The sequence below is a fragment of the Lycium barbarum genome, chromosome 11, assembly GCF_019175385.1.
Source record: "Lycium barbarum isolate Lr01 chromosome 11, ASM1917538v2, whole genome shotgun sequence".
Taxonomy (NCBI): domain Eukaryota; kingdom Viridiplantae; phylum Streptophyta; class Magnoliopsida; order Solanales; family Solanaceae; genus Lycium; species Lycium barbarum.
Window position 1 is genome coordinate 114688104 of NC_083347.1, and position 25082 is coordinate 114713185.

The following is a 25082-nucleotide window of genomic DNA, read 5'->3' on the forward strand; positions in this document are numbered from 1 at the left end:
CTGGAATAATGGGATAAAACTGGTGGAATTGGAATGTGATTCTGAATTACTCATACACTGGATAGCTGGGAAATCAAAGCCTCCGTGGAATATTTTGGATACTATCCAGCAAATCAAAAGCTTGATGGAAAAGTTTGATCACTTTTTAACTTTGCACATATATAGAGAAGGGAACAAAGTTGCGGACAGACTTGCTAACTATGGTGTTGAATGCAATATACCGGTTTGGTTCCACACACCACAACAATTGCCAATAGAAGCCCCAGGAGCATACAATATGGACAGACTACAATTCCCATCTTTCAGAAGAAGATATAAGGCTTAATACCTAGATGGACCCTTAAACTTGGCATGTTTTGTAAGATAGGCATATAAACTTACAAGGTGAAGACACTTAAACTTACTCAAAGTGTATTTTTCAAGTTTTCCAGTTGTTTTGAAAATAAAAACTATATTTTTCAAACACTCACAATTTTCATGGCCAAACAAGCCCTAAATATATCACAAAATATTTTTTTTTAAAATGCAAAAATAAGGCAAACGCATATACATGAGACTATAAATGTGCACTTAAACCAATAAATACTCGCTAATCGCAATTTTGCAGCTTTCAATTAACTCGGATATTTTTTTACACTTGAATAATTAAAAAACAATAACTTTAACCAATAAAAATCCTTAAAAAAAGAAATTTCAAATTAAGAATTTTTTTTTTTTTAAGGATTTTCTTCTCGGCTTTACAGTTTTCTTAATTTGAAATTTCTTTTTTTAAGGATTTTTATTGGTTAAAGTTATTGTTTTTTAATTATTCAAGTGTAAAAAAAAAACCGAGTTAATTGAAAGCTGCAAAATTGCGATTAGCGAGTATTTATTGGTTTAAGTGCACATTTATAGTCTCATGTATATGCGTTTGCCTTATTTTTGCATTTTAAAAAAAATATTTTGTGATATATTTAGGGCTTGTTTGGCCATGAAAATTGTGAGTGTTTGAAAAATATAGTTTTTGTTTTCAAAACAACTGGAAAACTTGAAAAATACACTTTGAGTAAGTTTAAGTGTCTATCTGGTCACCTTGTAAGTTTATATGTCTATCTTACAAAACATGTCAAGTTTAAGGGTCCATCTAGGTATTAAGCCAATATATAATCATAAAGCCATTCAAAGGAATAGGGATATAGATAGATTTTATACTTTTGATGTTCCTTGATGGATTTGATGTACATAGGGATACCCCCAATTCTTTTGTGAGCTTATTTGGAAATCCTACCAACTATGTAATGAATGGAGCGTGTTCCATTCAGGTAGGTGAGGGTTGTTTCTGTACAGCCTCTTTTGATATGTACTTTATTGTTTATTCAATAATATTAAAATTAAAAAAAAAAAAAAAAAAAAAACCTTAGTGCATTTCAGGCGTGTGTAGTTTTTCTTTTGTAGTCAGGTGGCTTAATGTATTGTGTGGTTGTTGACTAGCTAGGTAAGATGAATTAGAAGTTGGGGCTTATGTCCAACTCTAGAGGGTTATGGCTCTAACACTATGTATCCACTTATTCCCTGGTAATAAAATGCTTTAGTTACCAAAAATATTAAATATACTACATAGATATATAAAAACAAATATTAAATATTGATATAATATCAACATGATGATTTAAATGTAATAAGAAATTACAACCAAAACAAAATTCAAAATCATTCCACAAATTAAAATTTGACACAAAGAGTTATTGATTAGATATTAATGGATTAATGAGGGATATACTTGATAAATAGGTATTTATGGCAGGGATATTTTTATCTTGAAAAAAATAATTTTCTGCTTCTGCTTCTGCTTTTTTCAAGAACCACAGAAAAACTGCTTCTGCCTTTACTTAAAGCAGTTTTACTAATTGGCCAAACACCTCAAATATCCAAAATAAGTGTTTTTCTCGAAAACAAACGCTTTTGACCTCAAAACCGCTAGGCCAAACACACTCTAACTTTGTATTGTAGTTTATAGCTAGTTTCACAACAATGGTCGTTATAAATTTGCAATGTCTATGTAAAATTAGATTTTTTTTTTTTTTTGAATTGAACTTGTTAATCCAAACATCCCAATTCAGAGATTAGTAGACTTCATTTGATAACTAAAAGATATGAATTAATTTTAGCTATCTTAATGGTTTAAACTTTTAGGCCTTCAAATCAACTATGAGTAAAACAACAAGAAAAAAACATAAAAGATAAAATATTACTTGGTTCTGCCCTCATAGAACTTAATTGCAATCGCTGCCCATCCGGCACAAAAGTTTATCCGAATACACCCTTAAATTGAGTCCGGAAACTATATTACCCAATAAAAGAGGCAATGAACCAAAATACCCAAAGAAAAAAAATTGTTATCAAAGTACCCTTAACGATCTTTGTATAATCGTGCGAACTGGATGAGCACTGTGCTAACTTGGTGCATATACACCGTTAACGAGATATTCTTACATTATAGTGTTTCATGGTTGAAGTAAGTTGTAGAACAATTAAATACACTGTCAAACAAGTTATGTAGTCCGTTCATGTTAGTAAGACTATTAGCGTAAATCTATTATGTTGCTTACTTCATTTTAAGTTTTACTATCTCTTAAGATGATGCTAGAATTTCTCAAATTCGTTCTTGCTTAATATTTGACTTATCCAAGTGAATATTTGCTTCTTCTTTTTTCGATGACAGGGACAAAGTTGCTCGATAATAGAAATTGTTAACAAGGAGTTTGAAGATATTATAATGATGATTTCTTTTCATGTGTAAATACCATGATGATGTATTAATGAAATATTTACTTTATATTATGGCATTAAAAAGTTCTGAGGCTACTCTTATTGAGTTTGTGTTGTCTTTTATGGGTAGTGAACAACTTTTATATTGTTGAGCAATTAATTGTATTTTTTTTTCAAGTTTGTGGCGACCCTATACTTGCCACTAGATAGTTCAACTCTTTTGCGGCGACCTAAAAGCGTGGAGAATTAGGGGCGACTTTCGTCGCAACTAAACCCCACTATTCTGTGGCGACCCACCAATAATCTAGTTGGTGAAACTTTTCGTTGTTCCTTTTTGTGGCAAGTTTGGTCGCCACAAAAGGGTACTAATTGTGACGACCCTAATGTGTCGCCACAAAAAAACATTTAGCAACGGAGCTTCCAGCAGCAACCTGAAAGTCACACTAAAAATGTCAGATTTCTTGTAGTGATATATAAGTCACAGCATCCATTAACTATATTCATAATCATTCTCTTGGTCTCTATTAGCCTACTTATCATTATTTCTCATCTCACGCTATCTTCCTTTTATTTCAACTTAATATTAAGATCTGCTACATACATGATATGGCTCTTACGCTCTAGTGATACCACTCTAGTTGTCATCTTGTATGCACGCTTATTTTTGTAACTGTACTGCTTACTATCCAACATATAGAGGACATAAGAAGTAATCGTTCAACCGTCTTACGAGTTCTAACATCAAGAAGTGACTAAGATCAGGAGTCACACTCGAATCTTATGAATGGAATTACCCCAAATCTCATATCATACGCCGCTTATCTCGAAGACATGCCAAAAAGAAGGAAGGGATAGCCTATACATACCTTATCGCTTACTCGCTTGCCTTTCGCCTCACGTCCTCAAATCTGCAAATCTATATCCAACAATACACATTCGAATCAAACCTTTGGAATTACCTTTAATCCATACTAAACCCTAACATGTGATTTAACGAAGTTCGAGCACCACCTCCTTTGTTTATATCCTAATCCCCAAAATCACAATACCAACAACAATATAATAACAACAACAACTATTTCAATATCAAATCCATCCTTTAATCTTCAAATAACATCATTCTTTAACTTATAAACATCCCACACGATGTTTCTTTAATCTAACCATCGATTAATCAATTATACAATATTTCAACGGCTTAATACTCGTAATATTATCTCAATCGAAGAAAATAGTAAGGGATTCTTACCTTCTATAACTGATGTGCCAATCCTTATGTGTCAAGAGAAAGGCTTTTTTTCACCTTACTTCACTATGAAGAAAACCCAAATTCAACCGGACAACAAACGGAATAACAAGATCGAAGTGATGGGCAAAACCCGTATTTTTTGTTCTAGAGGAAAAAGTTATACGTTACTTCCCTTTAAAAGATTTCATGTAGCTTCTAACTTAGATAGAAGGGAATGTTGCTACTATATCTACTAATTGTTTCTATATGTAATAACGTAGTGGCTGTACATACACATATGTATAGCATAAAAATGGTAAAAATGATATGATACAATATAATCTCATTTTTATTCCTTTATAATGTGCGGTCCAAGAAATAAATATCCGCTAATAGTCCTTCCTATGATGCCACCTTGATCTAGGTAGCCCTTAGTCTTTATTTGCATTACACGTGGCAGTGGACTACAGTAGTCATCACAATTGATTAATTAAATGATTAACCTCCCACAGAAATCCAACATTGCACCAATAATTCACATAATTAATTTTTTGATCTCAATTCATTTAAATACTAGTCACTTTTAACACACTTCTCATACTCATATTATCATAATCATGTGGTATAACACTTATCCATAGCTTCTTTATACACAGACAAAATATTATTTTCAATCATGTGCAATTTAAAGTCGAAAATCTTTTCAGGACATCATCCTTTGGTACACTTACTAAACATGATCTTAAACTCTTGTATACTGAAGATTAACATGAATTATCCCTTATAACCTCAAAGATAGTCCCGCTCTCCAAGTCCACGGCGATTAACTCATGACGAAACTTCATGCATGAAGGTACGAGGTGTAACAGTAATTATCTTGTATGTTATGACATCTACTAGGTATCAATAGTTTGGAATGGATTCAACTCAATATATACAACTACCAACCGACCGACTCACCAACTATTGGCCACAAGTATTCCCTTCCGCGATGAACCAAATGAAGGACTACGGAACTTAGGATGAACTCATACCCATTGTCTCTCTTCCAAACTATACACGATGCAATCGACAGTAGAGCAACCTTCAACTACAAGGATACCATACCTACGATAATTACGCTTCTTAGTTTCGCTAGACAACCACTCTTTCTATTGAGTCATACCAATTGAAAGAAGGGTTAGCCATTACATACCTCTTGGCGCTTCTTCGACACCACCCACCCCGAACTCGAGCTGCACAACACCTCAATCTTATATGCCAAGAACTACTCTTCTTCCACGTTACTGTCTTCCACGTTACTGAACTTCGAAGAAGGCCCGAATTCCATAATGCGATGAAACAAAACAACGAGATCGAAACGGTGCGCAAAACCCATATGTTGCTCTTGAGAAAATTATACCGTGCTTCCTCAAAATTGGTAATCATGTTGCTGCTACATAATTTAAACTCCCGTTGATAGCTACGAAAAATATGGTGAATATGTTTTCTTCCAAAAAAAAATTCTCATAACAGAGGAATAAGTGATATATAAATGTCACCTCCTTCCTACTTTACACATGGCATAATTTTGGTGCACCTTTTTGCCACTAATACAGATGGTGCATCACCACCTTGTATGCATGTGTAAAAATATCCACATGATGCCACCTTTCAACGATCCGTATGGAATATATCCACGTAATATTAATCAATTTTTTGTCTTCCACTACAATTCTCCCCTTTAACCAATTACACACATAATTAATTTTTTGATCTCAATTTACTTAATAATAATCATTTCTAACACACTTCATGTACTCACTATCATGACCATTTAATATAATACTAGTCTGTAGCCTCTTTTGGCAGACATAAAATATTATTTTCAATCACCATCATCCACTTTCAAGTCTTAAATAATTTGCGGACTTCCTCATTTCATACACCGAGCTCTTGATATACACAATTAAGTATGACCAAAACTCCTTGTGGCTTAAGTGTACGTACATATGTCAAGCGGTTCGAACCATAGCCCGAAAATACGGGATATTTCATCGATGAAACCTATATTCTTCGATTTGGTTAACCTCTAACCTTCCCGACACTTGCTTATCACTTGTTAAATGTAGCATAAATACTTATAACCTCAAAATTAATCTTGTCCTTTGGGATTATGTCGACTAACTTACGACGCAAACTAACGTACGAAAGTATGGGATGTAACATCATTATCCAAAATTCGAACTCTCCGGTCGGTGTAGTCAGATCATATAACACACATGCAATTAACTCAAATACAACATTAAGACAAGATAAAGAGTTAAAGCATAAGGTTTCTAAGTAGACAAAACAACATCATATGTATATGCCCAAAGGCATATCGGTTCAGGTCAAAGGAAAAGTTTTTGGTGAAGAAAATATATATATATATATATATATATATATATATTAATCTTCACGTACCAACATTATATTGTACCAGTCAAAAGTAAAAGAATCAAACACTAATGACTAAACTAGCAGTTATTCTATGTAACACAAAAACTCAAACCATGGGTTATTCTTTGATTTAAATCCATTAGTTCTATCCGAAATTTTGGACAATGGGTTTACTTGTCTCTGGAAACTACTTGTTTTCATTGTTGCTCATTTTTTAGAAATATTTAATTTTTGGTTAATTATGGATTGGTGAAGAGAAATAGTAGATGCATGCATGATGTACATTCTTCATAAAAAGATAACTCAATGTTGGTTAGGAGTCAATTCAATATTAATAGGGCTTCAAAATAATAGTATCATAATAGTGATAGAAAAAGACCTACTTATGCTCCTTAAACAGAAGTTCTACCTTTAATTATTTTTAAGATGATCTCATATTGCAACCAAAAAAGAAAAGTTCACGGTTAGAGTATATATATAAGTTAAACGAATCCGGAGCCTAAAGGTATAAAAATACACGATATTTACCAAAACGGAATGACAAAATATTTATATACCAAAAGGGGTATATCGTGGGCTGATCCACGATATACCCCAAAAAAAAAATTTGTTGTCAGACCAATTCAATGAAAAACAAAAAAAAAATTATTGTATAACGTGGACTGATCCACGTTATACAATATAAATTGTATAACGTGGATCAGTCCACGTTATACAAGTTATATTGTTTTTATCCCGTTTTACAAATACTCGGTAAGACGTTGCCTGAATTTAAATCATATTCGGTTATGTTTTTAATAAAAAAAATTATTGATTTTTTTAATTTATAAAGCATGATTAACTCAAGTAAATATTTTAACACATGCAATAATTAAATGTGTTATATATGCGAACAAAAATAAAAAATAAAATATAAGTTAAATAAACGTCACACATTAACTGAGTAGTAAATGTTAAATTACATACTAACTATTAAACGGCACAAGACATGTTATATATTCTTGGAAGAGTACATAAGGAAACAACAATCGTACAAGTTAAGAAAAAACATAAAAACCAACAAGCAACAACAACTACTGATTTCTGTCGGGGCAACGATTCTTGTTGTGACCTGTTTGCTTGCACGTACTACACTTTCTAGCCATGCGAGCAGGAGTTATATCTATTTCATTCCTCCTTCTAGTTGTACTCCACGCTCCTGAAGTTCGCTCATATTCAGTGTTTGCTATTAAACTGAAGGGAGAAGGTGGTCAATATGCCTCATCACCCAACGGTGAAAAATTTCCACTGTACGTTTGCTTGTAAAACCTGCAACTGTAGTACTTGCTAACATAGGTCTTTGGCTGAATTCCGCGAATATCACAAAATTTAATTGCATGTGAACATGGCATATGTTAGTTTCTCCACTTTCTACAAGAACACTTTTTCCCTTCGGCAGAGACTTTATGGATATTTCCGCCCTTACCTTCGTGTGCAAATGTCAGAATCTCAAAGACCCCTTCAGTTGCATTGTATTGCTGCATGTCAGTATGCTTTAGGGATGTTATACCCCGCACCTTCAGAGCATGAGCATGACGCGTACATCACCATAGTAATGGAGTGTCGGAGATGCCCCATGACGCTTTGGAAGGTACAAGCCATGGGAAGTATGTAACAACGAAGTAAAAGGATGAATTACGACCTCGTAAGCCGTAATCGGGAAAGACTATTTTGAAACACAAGAACCTGGACATTTTCATGTATAATAAATGATAAATATCATGTATGGAGAGTTTCGTAAGGTTTCGAGGTCAAGCAAATTGAAGAAAATAAGTTTGACGAAAATTTGAGAAATGTTGGGCAGATTTTTAGTCAACTTTGGAGGGGTATATCTCTATGTATATTTGGAGTTTTAAGGTGTTTCAAAATCCTAAAATGAAGTTCGGTGAGTCTAGTTTCTAATACAACAAACCGCTCGTCGATAGGACATCGTAGTATAGAATTATTGACGTTACAAACTGAGCTGTCGACGCAGAAACAGGACTGCTACAGTACTGTAGCTACAGTGACGCCGGCCCAACCCACTATAAAAGGGCTAAAAACCCCCCATTTTCATCATCAAAAAATGCTCCAATGTTCCAGAATTTTCAGCCATCAAAAGGGCTCTTAATCTCACATAAAAGTGAAGATTTTGAGAAAAATTTCAAGCTACGGAATATCAATCGAGCTCCGGGCAACGCGTAGACGCGATTATAATTTCGTTTGGTGTTGGAGTTAGCTTGGGGACAAGAAAATGATGAAGATTTTGCTACCTTCATAAAAATAAGGTATGAATCATTGAATCTTTCTCTTTATCAACCTTGATTATGGAATATTTGCAAGAAATAAAAGTTGTAGTTGTTGTGCAGTTGTTGTTGGCTTATGGATTGAGGTTTGAAGAGAATTTTGGATGAAAATATATATAATTATCTTGTATAATGTTGAGGGTATTATTGTTGTTATTATTGGTATTAATTTCGGCTTCTTTACGGAAATAAAGTTATCAAAATAGTCGTATCACAAGTTGGTTAGTTGAGAAATTTAGAAGACATCGTGTGGGATGTTTTAGGAAGTATATTGGTATGGATAATGGTTTTGATGATGTTGGTATTGTTGTTGTTAATTGGTTGTTGATATAATGATTTTGGGCTAGGCATATAAACAGGGGAGGTGCTGCCCGAATTTTGACAGAATCTAAAAGGATTTTAATTAAAGTCTTGAGACAAGCATGATGACGAACCTAACAATGATATGAATGGTTGTATATGTAGATTACGAGGCTACGAATGGTCTTAAGTGAATTGCGAGACAGGAAGTAAATTGGAAGTCGAGAAATTATCCTCCAAGTATGTTAAGGCTAGTCCCCTTCTTTCTAAAGGCATGATCCTTTCGTTATAAATCTTTGTATCGTACTCATAATGTCATTGGTTCCGCAAATGCTAGAAGTCCACGAATTTCGTGATCCTTACAATCTTATTGAGCTTCTAAAGGCATGATTCTGATACTATGGCTTCATAAAGGTTTCCATATCTTCCTCGTTTTCAAAAGTTAAATGTTTACGACTCCAAGGCATAATTCCTTTCCTAATAATTCATAGTTATTTTCCCAAAATGCCGTATTTTCCAAATCAGAGATCTATGATTCTGTGAGCTCTTGTGATAACAGCGATGAGCATGTTTTTATGATGATAATGATGATGTCAAAAATGAGGTTATTTTCTATGATGATTATGATGATGATGATTGTATGGCTAAAAGTCTCAAGTTATGAGGTCAATGCTTTTATGAGATGATTTTATTCATAGAGATTTCCATGTACATGAGCTTTACATTATTATGATGACTATGATGAGAACGATTTTATGTTCAAAGGTTCCAAGTTTATGATTTCAATGACGATATGAGAATATTGAGCTATCTTTTGACCTTTCTTAATTTTATTCATTGTTGTTGGTCTCACCTTATAATAATTTTTCCTTCAAGGTGAGACAAAGCGACGATGATTACTCCATAATATAATCGGAGGTTACCGACCTTACGTCACTCCGATGTACTCATAGCTTTTATTTGGCTCTCATGCATGCTTTATATATATATATATATATATATATATATATATATATATATATATATATATGTATTTTCTCACACCGCGCCGTGCTATAGTCGGTCGGGCAGGCACGTAGATGTGCACACCACTGCAGTGGACATGTTATGATATTGCCCCGGACGCGGGAGGCCTGGACGCGGGCTAATGATGATAACACCGAGCCTTACTGGCCGGGCATGATACTACATATATAACACCGAGCCTTAATGGCCGGGCATGGTACTATGTATATGTATAAAAATGTTTTTTTTAAAGGCTAAGCATGCATGACATCCGCCCTACGAGGCATTCAGATGTACAGGTTATCTCTCTTATTCCTTGTTACTTTTCATATCTATGTTATGTTGTTACTTATGCCTTACATACTCAGTACATTATTCGTACTGACGCCCCTTCTTGCGGGCGCTGCGTTTCATGTCACGCAGGTGTATACAGATGAGTAGAGGATATGGCTAGAAGATGTTCCAGCTGGATTGGCGAGCTCTATTTTCTTCCGGAGTGTTGCCGAGTCAGAGTATCTATGTCATGGTATATTGATTTATGTTAGAGACTTTGCAGACAAAGTCATGTATACAGTATGCCAGTCTTGTAAGCGGCTATTTAAGTCGATGTATCATTATGCATTACTTTACAGATTCATATGATTACAAATTTTATTTGATTCGAGAAAGACGAAAAAAATGTGTTCGAAAAGCTTCCATTATGCTTTTCATTTCATGACTTAAGGGTCCTGTGAGATTATGAGTATAACGAGAACCAGCGGGTTCGCTCGGCCCTAAGTAAGGGTTGGGTGCCCATCATGCCCTATCGGGATTGGGGTATGACAAGGGACCTCTCCCAGTATTCATCAAACTTCTTTTCAACAGCGCGCGGCCAAAACTTTTTATTCGCAATCAACAAATCAGCAAGGGTGCTTCTCTCAACAAACCGATCAACAAGATTTTTAAACGTATAACGGACCATAGCAGTAACGGGCAATCCACGAGCTTTCTTCAATAAACCGTTGTAAGACTCGGAGACATTCGTTGTGATAGCCCCCCACCTATGACCGTTGTCCTTATGCAATGTCCATTTTTCCTCCAGAAGAGCTTTTAACCACAGATACGCTGGAGATGACATTGTTTTGATTTGTTCCATCCTCATTTTATATTTCTTCTTCTGGTGCTCTATAGCCGCCAACCACATTAGCTTCTCAAGGTCACTACTAAGGAACATTTTATTGAAGTTGCTTTTCAAATGTCGAACGCAAAACCTATGGTGTGTGGATGGTGGTTGTAACCAATCATGTGTTTGGACACATTGCAAGATGCCCTGATGACGGTCAGAAATAAGTCCAATTCCTTGTCTCTCACGAACAATATGTCTCCACAACAACACAAGGAACCACATCCAGGACTCAAAGCTCTCACGTACAACAATAGCATATGCAAGTGGAAAAATGTTATTGTTCGCATCAATTCCAACAGAAATTAGCAGTGTCATCTCATACTTACCGTACAGATGAGTACCGTCTATTGAGATGACAGGCCTGCAACTTTTGAATCCATCAATGCTTGGTTTATAAGCCCAGAACAGAAACTTGAAGATGTGTTCACCTTGCATTGTAGTTGATTGGTGCTCCCACTCAACAACAGTCCCCAGATTGAAATATTTTAAGGCAGCCATGTATCGGGGCAATGTCTTGAAAGAGGTTTCAAAATCACCAAATACCATTTCAATAGCTTTCTTACGCCTCTTTTGTGCTTTTCTATAACTAGGAGTAAACAAATGCAATCCTTTTATTTTTTGCTGAACTGACTTAATACTGATGTATGGATCGACCATAATATATGGTATCAACGTAGTTGCAATTAGGTGACTGTTCAAATTGGAATGATCCTTTCTGTAATCATCTGTCAGACGACTGTGGTGGAGATCCGCTTTGCCTGCCTTTCACATACCACTTGAAATTTCTCTAAAACGGATCATCCACTCACACCCCAACATATGACACTTGCAAATAACCCTCCAAAATTTACCTTTGGACTGATCACAAATGAACTCTTTCTTTTCTTTGAGACAATATTGTCTCACTGCACCTTTCATTTCATGCTTGTTCTGAAATAACATACCTAATTACATAGTACAAGGAAAATTATCAACCCCTTAAAAATGGTCCAACAAATAAAAAGATTATTCATTGCCACCATACTAACCTGATCTGATAAATTCAGGTTTTTTACAATCCCAAAGTGCAGATCGAACTGGACCGTCATCTCTCATGAAGGCAAAATCATCCGGGCCTTCTTCTGTGTTGTCCAAATATGGAATCGCATTATAATGGTAGCTAACGTTACCATCACTTGGATTAGTAATGTCTTCATAAGAATGACCATCACCATCAGATGAGTGATCATCGTCTGTTTCTGTGTGATCTAATGGGATATCACTATCTGACTTATCGGAGTGATCATTAGCTACATCGTTGTTGCTCACAATTTGTGTGAGCTGAGTCAATACGGGGTTTTCTTCAAAATCGTTACACCTACATAAATAAATAAAATTAAAATTTAAAAAGATTATATTAACCCCAAGGACAAATTAAAAAATAAAAAATAATCAAAATAACATGCCGATTACAAAATGAAAAATAAAAATAAAGTTATGACCAAAGCTACATTTCGTATTATCATTCATAAGAAAATAGCATTTTTCACCCTTTAGATCATTGTTGGAGCCACAACATTAGTACTTTGGCTAATGAAGAACGCTAAAAGGAAAAAGAAAGAAAAAAAGGGAATAAAGTAGGGTACAGAGGAAAATCACAAAAAAAAGAAAACAAAAAACAGAGACAAATGGATTACATTCACTAAATAACATGTTGTATTCTTGTGATGATTAAACGCACAAAGACATTGAATAGAACGTAAATGAGAAAGTTTTCATAAAATATCGTTATATTTACCTTTCTGTAAATGACTCCACTTGAGTAGGGAGATATCGAACTATACTCCCGCCACCTAATTCACTTGTATCTGGAGCACTACTCGGTCCAGGAATATCACAGCTCTGCAGAGTCCAACCAAAGTTATGTGACTGCTACCAACTCCTACCATTGTTTCTTGTTGAAGTGTACCACTTTGAAGCCCAATATTCATAGCGGGGAGATACGTAGTATCCCGAATATCAAACTCATCGTCAGTGGGTGCTTCAACATTAGAAGAGCGTTCAACAGTTGCATACATGTCAAGTGTGGCTATACTGATATGATTGCTAAATATATCAGGTCTTCGAAGAAATAACGATAAGGAGTCATCGTCCGAAATAAGAGTTTCCTCGTAAATAGGAAATCCCCTAGCCGTAATTGATGTTGGATATCGTCCAGTGATAACCACTGAAAGGTTAGGATCAGATATGGCCATTTTGCTTATGAAAATACGTTGTAGACGATCGTTTTGAGGGAAATTGGAAACCTTTGTACAGCTTCCGGACGACGGTTATATCTCACTGAACCTTCTTCGTACACAACTTCACCACCTCAATATAAATTAACTCTTACATAATTTTCCGCCATATTATTTTCAACGGAATACAAAAGTAAAAATTAATGGAGAGTGCAAGAGAGAAGTTGAGAATTCGTCAAAAATGAAGTCTCCAATAGAGAAGTGTAGAATTCAGGGAGATATGCATAATACAAATGTTAACTGGTATATAAAACAAATGATTCACGGACCATTGAATGTCATAATGCTGATGTTGAAAAAATATATTTATTGTTTGATTTTACGCAAAGCATGCTTGATTTGACGATTGCATGGCAGATTCGACGACTGCATGCATTCTGCGATTTTGCACCAAAAATTTTACAAATTATTGATCGTTTTTGCTTTTATAGCTGCATGCGTGATTTGACGACTGCAACGATTCTATGGCGTAAAAAAAATTTCAACAATCAAGTATTGCACGAATCAATTACCAATCAACAAAAATTTATTGTAAAACGTTGGCCAACAATTCATATTTCGGAGGAAAAACGTTGGCAGCCAACGTTTGCGGCAATGTTAGAAGATTATTAAAAATGCTCAATGTATGGTTAATGCAGAATCGACACTTGATTAAGACCTGTGATCCTGAGGAACAAAATTAAATACCCCACCAAATGAGTTGATATAATCACCACATGCACAAAACTAAATATTCATCCTTTGTAATATTAGTTTACATATCATATATTGATACGTTGCTAATTAAAAATGGAGAACTTGGTAACCAAGATAAAGCATTTGAGATTCATTTTCCCCGTACCAAGCTATGTTTCTCAGACCACTACCATTATATGATAATATCTTCTTAGAATTAACAAAAGGTTCTTAAACAGTAATAATCTGAATTTTATAATAATTTATACGGTAGATTTTCTAAATGAAATACGTATCATTTATCTTATGTCAAAAAACAATCGAGGGATATAATAAAATGAATGCACAAATTAACGAGATTTTATAAATTCAAGATGAGTTTCATTTAATAATTCCGAAGTTGCAGGGATCAAGGGAAAATAAGCCCCTTAGCTTGGCCAATATTTCTTTTGATCAATAACCTCAAGTACTCCTATTGTTTTGGAGGATAATGGAGATGAGAAAAAAATTCTTAATTTTGTGCTAGTTAAATTGACAAATGTTCATATATTTTGAGGCAGTGTTAGAAGATTATTAAGTTGGTAAAAAAGAACACTTCATTTCATATTGGAGAAGCTCTAGTGAGTGTAAACAAAAAGTAGTCAATATCAATGTATTAATTAAAGGGATTTCTTGTTGCGTAAAGAAATCAAATTTTGCAGAAAAGAATTTCATTAGTATAGCTAAAAATGTTCAATGGATAGTTAATGCAAAAATTGATACTTGATCAAGACATGTGATATTGATGAGCAAATTAAAGAGCAGACCTCAAACTATGCCAAATCCTTCAACTATAAATACCCCCAGCAAATGAGTTGATATTCATCCTTTGCAATATCAATTTACAAAACAATACATTGGTACGTAGCTAACTAAAAATGGAGTACTTGGTAACCATGATAATGCTTTTGAGTTTTATTATTCCCCAGCAGCTAGTTGTTTCTCAGACCGACTACCATCATATGCAAGATGGTACTTCAATGGCCAACCACATTCTGTGGGAAGAAGGGAAACTACTGCAATGATCCTTCTCTGATGCAGTTCACCCTGCACGGCCTTTGGCCTGCAAATAGCACTGGATATACTCTGAGCTGTTTTCCACCAACAACTAATACTAACACGGTATGTTACGTTCTTGGAAAACTGGGCTACTGATCTTGCTTGCTGTTTTTTTTTTAATCATTATCATTATATTTACTTTAACATAGAATTCTAAAAGCATCGTCATTCTTGTAACTAATGTTTATGCTTAATTTGCATGTACCTACGTATACGTACAGTGGCTAAGTGACCAAGCGTTAGTGAGAGATCTCCACACATATTGGTATAGTTTGATCCGGGGCCGTGCGGACTTTGCGTTATGGAAGCATGAATGGGAAAAGCATGGCTATTGTGCTAGTCAGACCATAACAGATACTGAATACTTCAAGGGGGCAGTGAGGTTTTCCAAAGACCCTCTAATTGACGATAATGCGGTTTTAAAAAAATTGCGCTCTAATGGAATCACTCCTTCAAATAGTCGTGTTTACAAAGATACTGCCATAAGAAATCTTTTTCCCAACAAGAACATCTATATTTCTTGTAAGAAAAATGCTACCAATCATTTGTTCCTGCATGAAATATACTTTTGCTTGGATCCAAGGTTGGGGAATTTCCTTCCCTGCCCTACAAGTCCACTCACAAGAAGCTGTGGATTTAGAAAAGGATCATTCAATATCATCTTTCCGATTCAGGTAATCCTTAGTTATTATATTGCTATTATTCATCATTTTTCTTTTATTGAATATATATTTACTTATGTTGTTTTTCTGTTCTAATTTTTGTAGGCCAATCCCATCTATGGCTCAAGCTGGAGAGAGGATCTTAATTAAGAACAACTTACACCACTAGGCAGAAACAATACATTATAGAATAACAGTAGTGTATATATATGTATTTCCTACTTTTATGCCTAGTAGGTGGGAAAAAAAGTACTATCTAGTGTGTTTCAAAGAAGTAGTTGGTTGTCCATGTTCGGATTAAAGTTTAATATTACTATAATATATGCATATTTATCGGTTGGTTACGCTCTGTGTTTATTTTCCCTTTCTAAATTTGCGACTCACCTGTGAAAATATATACGAGTATATGTTCTGTGTGCTTACAGTTTTAACTCTTTACATCCTATCATATGCTTAGAACTACACCATATCAATTTGTACGATTCATACATAGTATCCAAAGTAAAAGTGACGTATAAGGTAGATCTAGAGCACCAATATATTAATCTGATTAAATCTAATCCAGTAGTTGGTTCAGATATACAAAATATGTTTGTGCAAGAGTACCTATAGATCCCTTATTCATAGTACACAAGTGACTTTCCATCGGCCTTTAGGAACAAGGTTTATATTTCACGACTTCTAACTTTTGCTTTGATACATTAGGAGCAGAACAATCAAGGATAATAGTCCGCAGAACCTTATGTTTAACAACAACACATAGCTAATGGTTTACTTTTAAATCCTCCGTTGATCATTGATTTGTGCAAAAAGTACAGTATTAAGTTTGGCATCCCAAACTTTTACATGATCATTGAGTAGACAATGTACTATTGTTCTACTATGTAACACCAAAAAGAGGTCCAAGTTAGATCAATTAAGCTAACTGGACACTAACTAAAGAAATAGACAATCAGAGGGGATCATGTACAATTTTGAAGGGCCTTGTTGCTTTAGTTCCGAAAGAAGGAAGTTCTTATCTGTCCATATTAGTACATATCAAAACGTGGCCCTACTACAAGATCTAAGTGGAATATTATAGGGGTGTTTGAAAGACTCTAATTTCTTCCTAAAGTTTTGAAAATTCAGATTATTGCTGTTCAAAACCTTTTGTTAATTTTAAGAAGATTATCAGCGGTCATTGAAGTACCAACTCCATATGATGGTAGTTGGCCCGAGAAAAAATTAGCTGCTCGAGGGAAAATGAAACTCAATGGCATTATCTTGGTTACCAATTAGTACTTCATTTTTAATTAGCTACGTACCAATGTAATGTTATGTAAATGAATATTACAAAGGATAAATATTTATTTTTGTGCATGTGGTGATAATATCAACTCATTTTGGTGGGGGTATTTATAGACTATAGTTAAGGATTTGGAATATTTGGAGCTCTGCTCTTTAATTTGATCATCAGGATCACAGGTCTTAATCAAGCGTCAATTCTGCATTAACTATACATTGAGCATTTTTAGCGATACTAATAAAAGTAATTTGTGCAAAAATAGATTTCTTTAGGCCACAAGCAATGCCTTTAATTAGTACGTTGATAAGGACCACTTTTTGTACACAGCAGAGTTGCTCTATATGAATTGAAGTATTCTTTTTCACCAACTTAAATATCTTCTAATTAATATTGCTGCAAAATATATGAGCATTTGTCCATTTATCTAGCACGAAATTACGAATTTTTTTCTCGTATTCGTTATCCTTCAAAACAAACGGAGAATTAGGGTGTACTTGGTATGAAAGGAAAATGTTTTTCATGGGACATATTTTCCTACTAAATGTTTTTTTTTTTTAAATAAGTGGGTTTCTTATTTATTTTCTAGTATTTGGTAAGTAAGCGAAAAAAAAATTATTGTCCCAAAAAGCATCTATATATTATGTTAGAAACATCAATGGCATCAATGAGAAATGAGTATTTGTGAAGAAGAAGAATGTAACAACCCGCTTAGTCGTTACGTAGGTTTCTACTTTCCTACCTTTGCTAGTAGCTTCCCGAAACTAGGAATGAGGTAACAAAGACTCAAAAGGTGGGAAATAAGGGAGTAAAATGATGAGTTGTTGCATTTTATGTGTTGTTTGAACTTGTTTGTAATCACTTAGGACGGTAGCGTAATAATCTAGGCCTCCGTCGGGAATTCTGAGTTCGCGAATGAATTCGTGGCTCGTTTTTGGGTGAGATAACTGGTGTTTTTTATGTTTTTGGGATTTGGGGTGCTTGTGAGAGACTTAGTATGGACTCTTGAAAATTTTCGTGCTTTTAGATTATCTTGATTGAAGTCACTGGTAAAGCGAGGACACAACTACTAATCATCTTCTTTAAGTACAGGTAATTGCTATAAGATTAAGAGGCATCAAAGTAGTGATCGTCCTCAATATCAAAGGAAATGAGTCAATTGAGCCAAAGGGGCTATAAAGGGACAAAAACGCTACAAGGGCGACACAATAGAGCCGAAAGGGCTATAAACAAAATCAAGCAAAAGAAGCTACAAATAGACGAAACGCCACAAGGGGTATGCCATCAAGAAGGGCTATAAGATAGACATAGTGTCGTAAAGACAGCATAAAAGAGCCAAAAAGGGAAAAACAACCATCTAACCCAGAGAACCACAGTCCTCGAGGGTCGAGATGACGACAAAGAAGTCAAGAAGGCTACGAAGAACGCCGAGAAAGAAGTTCTCAAGCAATATCAAGAAGGTTATAACTACAAATCAAAACCGAGGAGTTATAATTACACGAGAATGGTAGAATAGAAACAAACTTATCTTCATGACAAAGCAGGGTTGTCTGCCCTAAAAATGTGACAAGCAGGGTCGTTCGCCCTACAAATGAGACAAACAAGGTCGTCCGCCCTAAAAAGGTGACACTTACCTCTTAAGTAGACATTGCCTATCTCTAAAGTGGATTGTCATAGGACGATACGTTGGTCTTGAAAATTCAATATGACATCATAAAAACATTACCACCAATTATGTTTATGACATAATTCTCAAAGTGGGATTACATAGGCGTTTTCTGAGTTTGGTCGCACCAAACCAAAATCATAGATATTTCTAGATAGAAACTGGAGCAGAAATTTTGAGGTAATTTTTAAGAGGATCTCAAAAATTCTTTCGGTACGGCAAGTTTAAGAATTAGATAATACACTTCTACACTAGGCAGAAATTTTGAGGAAACCTCAAAATTTTCATTTTTCAGACTCAGAATAACGCAGTTGCCAAGCGACATGATACTATCAAAGGCATTGTAACGGTTCATTTATTCGCACGAGTTTAGGGCGCAAGAAGGCTACTACGAACTCGCTGACGATCTTTCGGACTTTGTTTTAAAAGAGTCGCCACCTAATTTTTAGGAAATTAGGAAAACCGGTTTCGAAGGCTTTATTCAAATATAGTGACTAAACCTTCGTAATCCAGAGTAATAAGTAAAGATTCTGGTGATCCCCTGGGGAAGGTGTTAGGCACCCCAGTATTAAGGATCCGTACCTTGAATTTCAGTGTATGAGTATTTGTTTAAGCTACTTATTTTGTGTTTATTTTCCCGCAAAAGAGAACTGTCATGCATGTTGACACCTAATTTTGGCTCGACGTGCTTAAAATTAACGTTTTGGGGGGCCCAGATTCGTTAAAGAGCGCGAAATACATTTTTGCATATTTTTACATTTTTCGACAATTTATTGATGATTATCCTTATTTTAAGAATTTTATCAATTTATTGTCATTTTTTTCAAGAATCATTATTTTGCACATGTACAACGTAATACTACCATTTTGTGCAATTAATAATGGTCTCTTTATTTTATAGTAGTACATTTTTATATCTTATACATTAATGTTTAAATTTTATATTTACATTATTATTTATACATGTATTAGTTAACTATATTTTAGTACAGTCCGTCAGTGTAGAGAAAATCTGAGCAATTAATTATTAAACGCAAAGCAAGAATTCGATCAAGTCAAGGTCTCATCACCTTTTAAAAAGTTGACATTTGAAGTGATGGGTTGAGTTCTTCATCCACTGGTTAATATATTTTTACGCATGAGTTAAAAGGGGTAAAGGGGACAAGAGGGGGAAGGCCATTATTCTTTGGACAACAAGATGGGTCATTTTGTTTTATAAAAGAAGTTGGAGGGCTCAAATTTTATTTTCATCATCTTTTATCTTCATTTACACACACAACACATACATTTTCAGATTTTGCCTCTTCTAAACCTAATAATACGTTATTTCTCTTCCCTTCTCCCTCTTCACAAAAAACTGCCGCTGCCGCCACCTCCACGCCGGAGCTCCGAGCTCCAGCGACGCTCCAAACCACCTCCAGCACCAGCCGTGAACCCCCACTGCCCCACAACTTCCTCTTCCTTTCCAACCAAACAGCCGCCACTCCTACTCCCAAAACAGTCCCCACACCGCCGCCCTCCTCCTCTTTCCCCTTTTTTCTCCTTCACGCCGGAACCTTCGACCACCACCCTCACTGCCACCGCCTCACCTCCAACCATAGCCACGAACCACCAGCCCACAACACCACCATTTTCATCTCCTCCACAACCCCCACTGCCCGCTCCGGCGAGCCCACGACGCGGGAGCAGTCGACGAACCACCGCACAACCACCACAGCCCCACTCCCTTTCCCCTTTTCTTCCCACTGCCCTTTTCCCCTCCAACTCCAACTCTGATTAAATCTGCAACCAAACACCACCACAACTCCGCCTACGAGAAACCAACAACAGCACGACGCCACTGCCCCTTTATTTCTTCCTCCATATCCATTATCCCTGTTTTTTTTTATATATATTCTTAATATAGTTATACATTCTTTGCACTAACATATATATACACTCTTTGTACTAACAGATACACTTTTTATACTTACAAGGTACATTCGCTTTATACTCTTTTATATATTCTTTTTTTTTTACTATACATTCTTTATGAATCCTTGATACTTGATATAAATACATTTTTATACACTGTATATACTTAGTATATTATCACCTAGTGTATCTTTTCATGAAGTCATAACATTTTGAAAACAGGTAATAATAATGATAAACAGATAGATAATCCCCCCTCTAGTGTTCAGTTAAACTAAGTCTAAGGACTGTCTTTAAACAGGCTCTGAGGGATGCTTAATACCTTCCCCTCGGGGTAAATAAAACCCTTATCTAGAATCTCATATGTTTCTTTTGGACTAAAAATGGAGTAGACACACAAATACATATAGGTTTCCTGTTTTTCCTTAAAAATAAGTTGGCGACTCTAACCTTTTTTTAAACCAGTTAGAAGAACCGGGAAGTTGCAAACTATCTTGGACCCGTTCAAAATAGGGCGTAATAGAATGACGACTCCACTGGGGATAACCTAGGTTTTGACCTTAACAGACTTGTTTAAGTGAACACTTGAGGGATATGTGATTATTTATTTGTTTTTATTATTATTACTTGTTATGTATATATCGTGAACTGCTATAATATTATCTTTGAAAAGACACGAGCCAAAGACAAACTTGTGTTCCTTATTTGTTTGAAGACACTACATGTTACTGCTTTCTTTATACTATCATCGCACTTTCAACTGAGTCTTTGGCCGTACACATACACACATTGTGCACGCGAGTTGTGCTTTGCACTCCTCCGAACTTTCTTCAAACACCTTAGTTTCAGAGATTGGTGGGCTAGTCTTACTACTTGTCATCTCGCAGTTATCCGAATATTCTTTATCAGCTTAGGTGAATCTACTCTTAGAATTCTTAGGCCGTTGTATGTATAATTTTGATCACTACTCTAACCGAATTAATTTCATTCTTACATATTCTTTATTTGTTTCACATATTGTATTTATTAGACATTCTTTAGTTGTACATATATAGTAGACATACCTTCTTTCGCCCCAGCCCACAACACCACCATTTTCATCTCCTCCACAACCCCCACTACCTGCTCCGGCGAGCCCACGACGCCGGAGCAGTCGACGAACCACCGCACAGCCACCACAACCCCACTCCCTTTCCCCTTTTCTTCCCACTACCCTTTTCCCCTCCAACTCCAACTCCGACGAAATCCGCAACCAAACACCACCACAACTCCGCCTACGAGAAACCAACAACAGCACGACGCCACTGCCCCTTTATTTCTTCCTCCATATCCAATATCCCTATTGTTTTTGTTTATTCTTTTACAGATCGTGAATGGAGCAATAGTGGCGGATATGCCGAATCCAGGCTCCGACGAGCTCACCGCTACAACCAACGACACCCCATCCCCTCCTTTCCCTTCTCACAATTTTGACATGTTTGTTCCCAGGTTTTCCGGCGAAATACATTAACACCGCGAGATTTTTCTCTCTCTCTTTTCCTTGTTTCTGTGGTTGATGGAAAGTCCCTAGCGTATCGTGATCGTTATTCTATTTTTTTTTATGTTGTTTTGCGACTTGGTTGATTTTTTAGATTATTGTGGTGTTTTCCGGAGAACACCATTGACATTGCTTCACTCTTGAATGTGCTGGATATTTTTACATCTTCCCTTGCTAAGTTTCTTGCTCGCTGATTATGGCTCTGTTTCACTATTGAACACTTCATTTTCTTGATTTTTTTGGACTGATTTCAAAATTAGTTTAACCTCTCAGGCTACGGGTTTTGTTTTCCGGTCTGGTTTATCACCCCGCCGACCCCTGTTCATGTTTGCTACTGCTTTGCCACTGTTGTGGCTATTTTGGACTTACTTTCACATTTCATTTACTAAATAATTTTAAATTTTGTGCCCGGCAAATATTACTCCGATGGTCAATTGTACTGTGATTGACCTTCGAGACCGCGGAAGACATTGTTGCCTTTTTTTTTTATCATTTTATTTGAATTCATTTGGGCGAATACTAAACCCAAATGGCCGATGAAGAAATATTTGTCGATTTCCAAGGCCTCCCATGTACAAAAGACGGGTTTTTTATTTTTATTTTATTCATTATTTCTTTAATTCATTCGATAGTTATATATTCTATTACTAACACTTTTACTAAGTGTTTATACAGGTACCCGGAGATACATCCCGAAGACGACACTCGGAAGGAACCCGAAGACTTCATCGAATCACTGTTTGTATTTACTTTCCGCATTTTTTATAAGTGGCGACTCTAACCCTTTTTTTAAACCAGTTAGAAGAACCGGGAAGTTGCAAACTATCTTGGACCCGTTCAAAATAGGGTGTAATAGAATGGCGACTCCACTGGGGATAACCTAGGTTTTGACCTTAACAGACTTAGTTTAAGTGAACACTTGAGGGATATGTGATTATTTATTTGTTTTTATTATTATTACTTGTTATGTATATATCGTGAACTGCTATAATATTATCTTTGAAAAGACACGAGCCAAAGACAAACTTGTGTTCCTTATTTGTTTGAAGACACTGCATGTTACTACTTTCTTTATACTATCATCGCACTTTCAACTGAGTCTTTGGCCATACACATACACACATTGTGCACGCGAGTTGTGCTTTGCACTCCTCCGAACTTTCTTCAAACTCCTTAGTTTCAGAGATTGGTGGGCTAGTCTTACTACTTGTCATCTCGCAGTTATCCGAATATTCTTTATCATCTTAGGTGAATCTACTCTTAGAATTCTTAGGCCGTTGTATGTATAATTTTGATCACTACTCTAGCCGGATTAATTTCATTCTTTATTTGTCACACATTCTTTATTTGCTACATGCTCTTTGCATCTTACATATTCTTTATTTGTTTCACATACTGTATTTATTAGACATTCTTTAGTTGTACATATATACTAGACATACCTTCTTTCGCCTCGTCTGCTCTATCGGACAATTTTTGTTGACTTGTGTTGAGCTTGGAACCTTTGCACACATTATTTTTCATACCCATTTCCGGTCTTTGCTACCATCATTTTGACTTTACAATTCTTTTTTCAATACAATACAATCTTGTACATTCTTCCTATCTCTGGAATGCACTTATTCCATATGCAAACTCTTGTACATAGTGTTGACACCCAATTTTGTCTCTCCTTTATTTAATTTTATTCACTCGGGCGTCTAAATTTATTGACGAGCTAAATACTTTATTTTCACTATTTTATTTTTTGTATTGCTACTACTATTAATATCGCTACTTTTATTTTCAACATTACAAGCATTACTTTATTACAATTTTTTATGGTTCGTCATCGTTTCATTTTCGGGTTCGGATTCGTTAAATAAATTACGAGACAACACTTTGTAAAATCCTTACTTTCTATATACTAATTACGATTTATCTTCACATAATAAATATTGTACTATTTACTAAATTCGAAGCCCGGAAATAATTAAAATAGCGGAGGAAGGACCAATATTTTTCAGCCAAACTAATGGCCCAAAATCAGTTCAATCCTTGTTCTATTCAATGTCTTTTCTTGTTTCATGTTTCACTATTACGCCCTATCTGTTTTGAAGTTAACAAAAATGAAGTCATGCTAGTGCCAGTTCGTGGTATATTAGATACTGTATTCGAAATGATGAATCATGCTAATTGGGATTAGAATTGGTATCACTGGGTCGAATATCTGTTTTCCTTGAAAAGGGAAGGAACAATCATTTTCTTCATTTTTAGTCTTGTCCCGCGAGTGAAGTTTATTATTTGACAATTGTTCTTGACTTTAAAATGAATCAACGACTGCTGCCCTCGTTGAAATCTTTCTGCTGTTTGTTTGGGGCTGTTAATACCCTAAGTGTGAGCAGTCCCCTATTTTAAATAAAAATCATTAAGTTGTTAAAGGATTGCCATACTTAAGGAATATTTTTGGAGCACTGAATTGCTGTTTTCTGCCCCTGAACTGCTGCAGCGCTACCTTTGTTGTTGTGCTTCCGGGCTATGAACCACTGCGTTTTTCTTAGCTAAATTTCTGCTACGCTTTGAGCTAAATTTCTGCTTTATTCAGAGCTGAATTGTCATGGCATTTCGAGGTTGAAAATACTGCTTTTAGATTTGTTTTGCTGCTGTAAATTTTCAGCGAGCGATCATTATACTTTCCAGGGTCTCTATGTTGTTTCTTTGAGTCTCACAGTGCATTTCTTACTCGTATTTCCCTTGAGTATCCTGTTATCTTGTGAGAAATATCCTGCACGTTTTGAAAGA

General features: G+C 35.5%; 1 protein-coding gene and 1 long non-coding RNA gene across 2 annotated transcripts; one reads left to right on the forward strand and one right to left on the reverse strand.

Moving 5' to 3' along the window:
- Positions 1-753: 753 nt before the first annotated feature.
- LOC132618960 (uncharacterized) lies at positions 754-5464 on the reverse strand. Its single transcript, XR_009574406.1, has 3 exons — positions 5172-5464; positions 3615-3664; positions 754-3179 (listed from the first exon to the last, which is right to left on the reverse strand). It is a non-coding gene; the product is annotated as an uncharacterized LOC132618960 (long non-coding RNA).
- Positions 5465-15026: 9562 nt separating this feature from the next.
- Positions 15027-16246, forward strand: LOC132618432 (ribonuclease-like storage protein). Its single transcript, XM_060333487.1, has 3 exons — positions 15027-15303; positions 15462-15914; positions 16008-16246. Exons 1-3 carry the CDS (start codon positions 15151-15153, stop codon positions 16050-16052), a joined length of 651 nt encoding a protein of 216 aa, XP_060189470.1. The 5' UTR covers positions 15027-15150; the 3' UTR covers positions 16053-16246.
- The last annotated feature ends 8836 nt before the right edge of the window (positions 16247-25082 follow it).

Bases quoted from the DNA above. Each gene is read 5' to 3' on its own strand.
- LOC132618432 (XM_060333487.1), top strand. From the start codon at position 15,151: ATGGTACTTCAATGGCCAACCACATTCTGTGGGAAGAAGGGAAACTAC. The intron at 15,304-15,461 runs GTATGTTACGTT...GTATACGTACAG, and splicing joins CAACAACTAATACTAACACG to TGGCTAAGTGACCAAGCGTT. The intron at 15,915-16,007 runs GTAATCCTTAGT...TAATTTTTGTAG, and splicing joins ATATCATCTTTCCGATTCAG to GCCAATCCCATCTATGGCTC.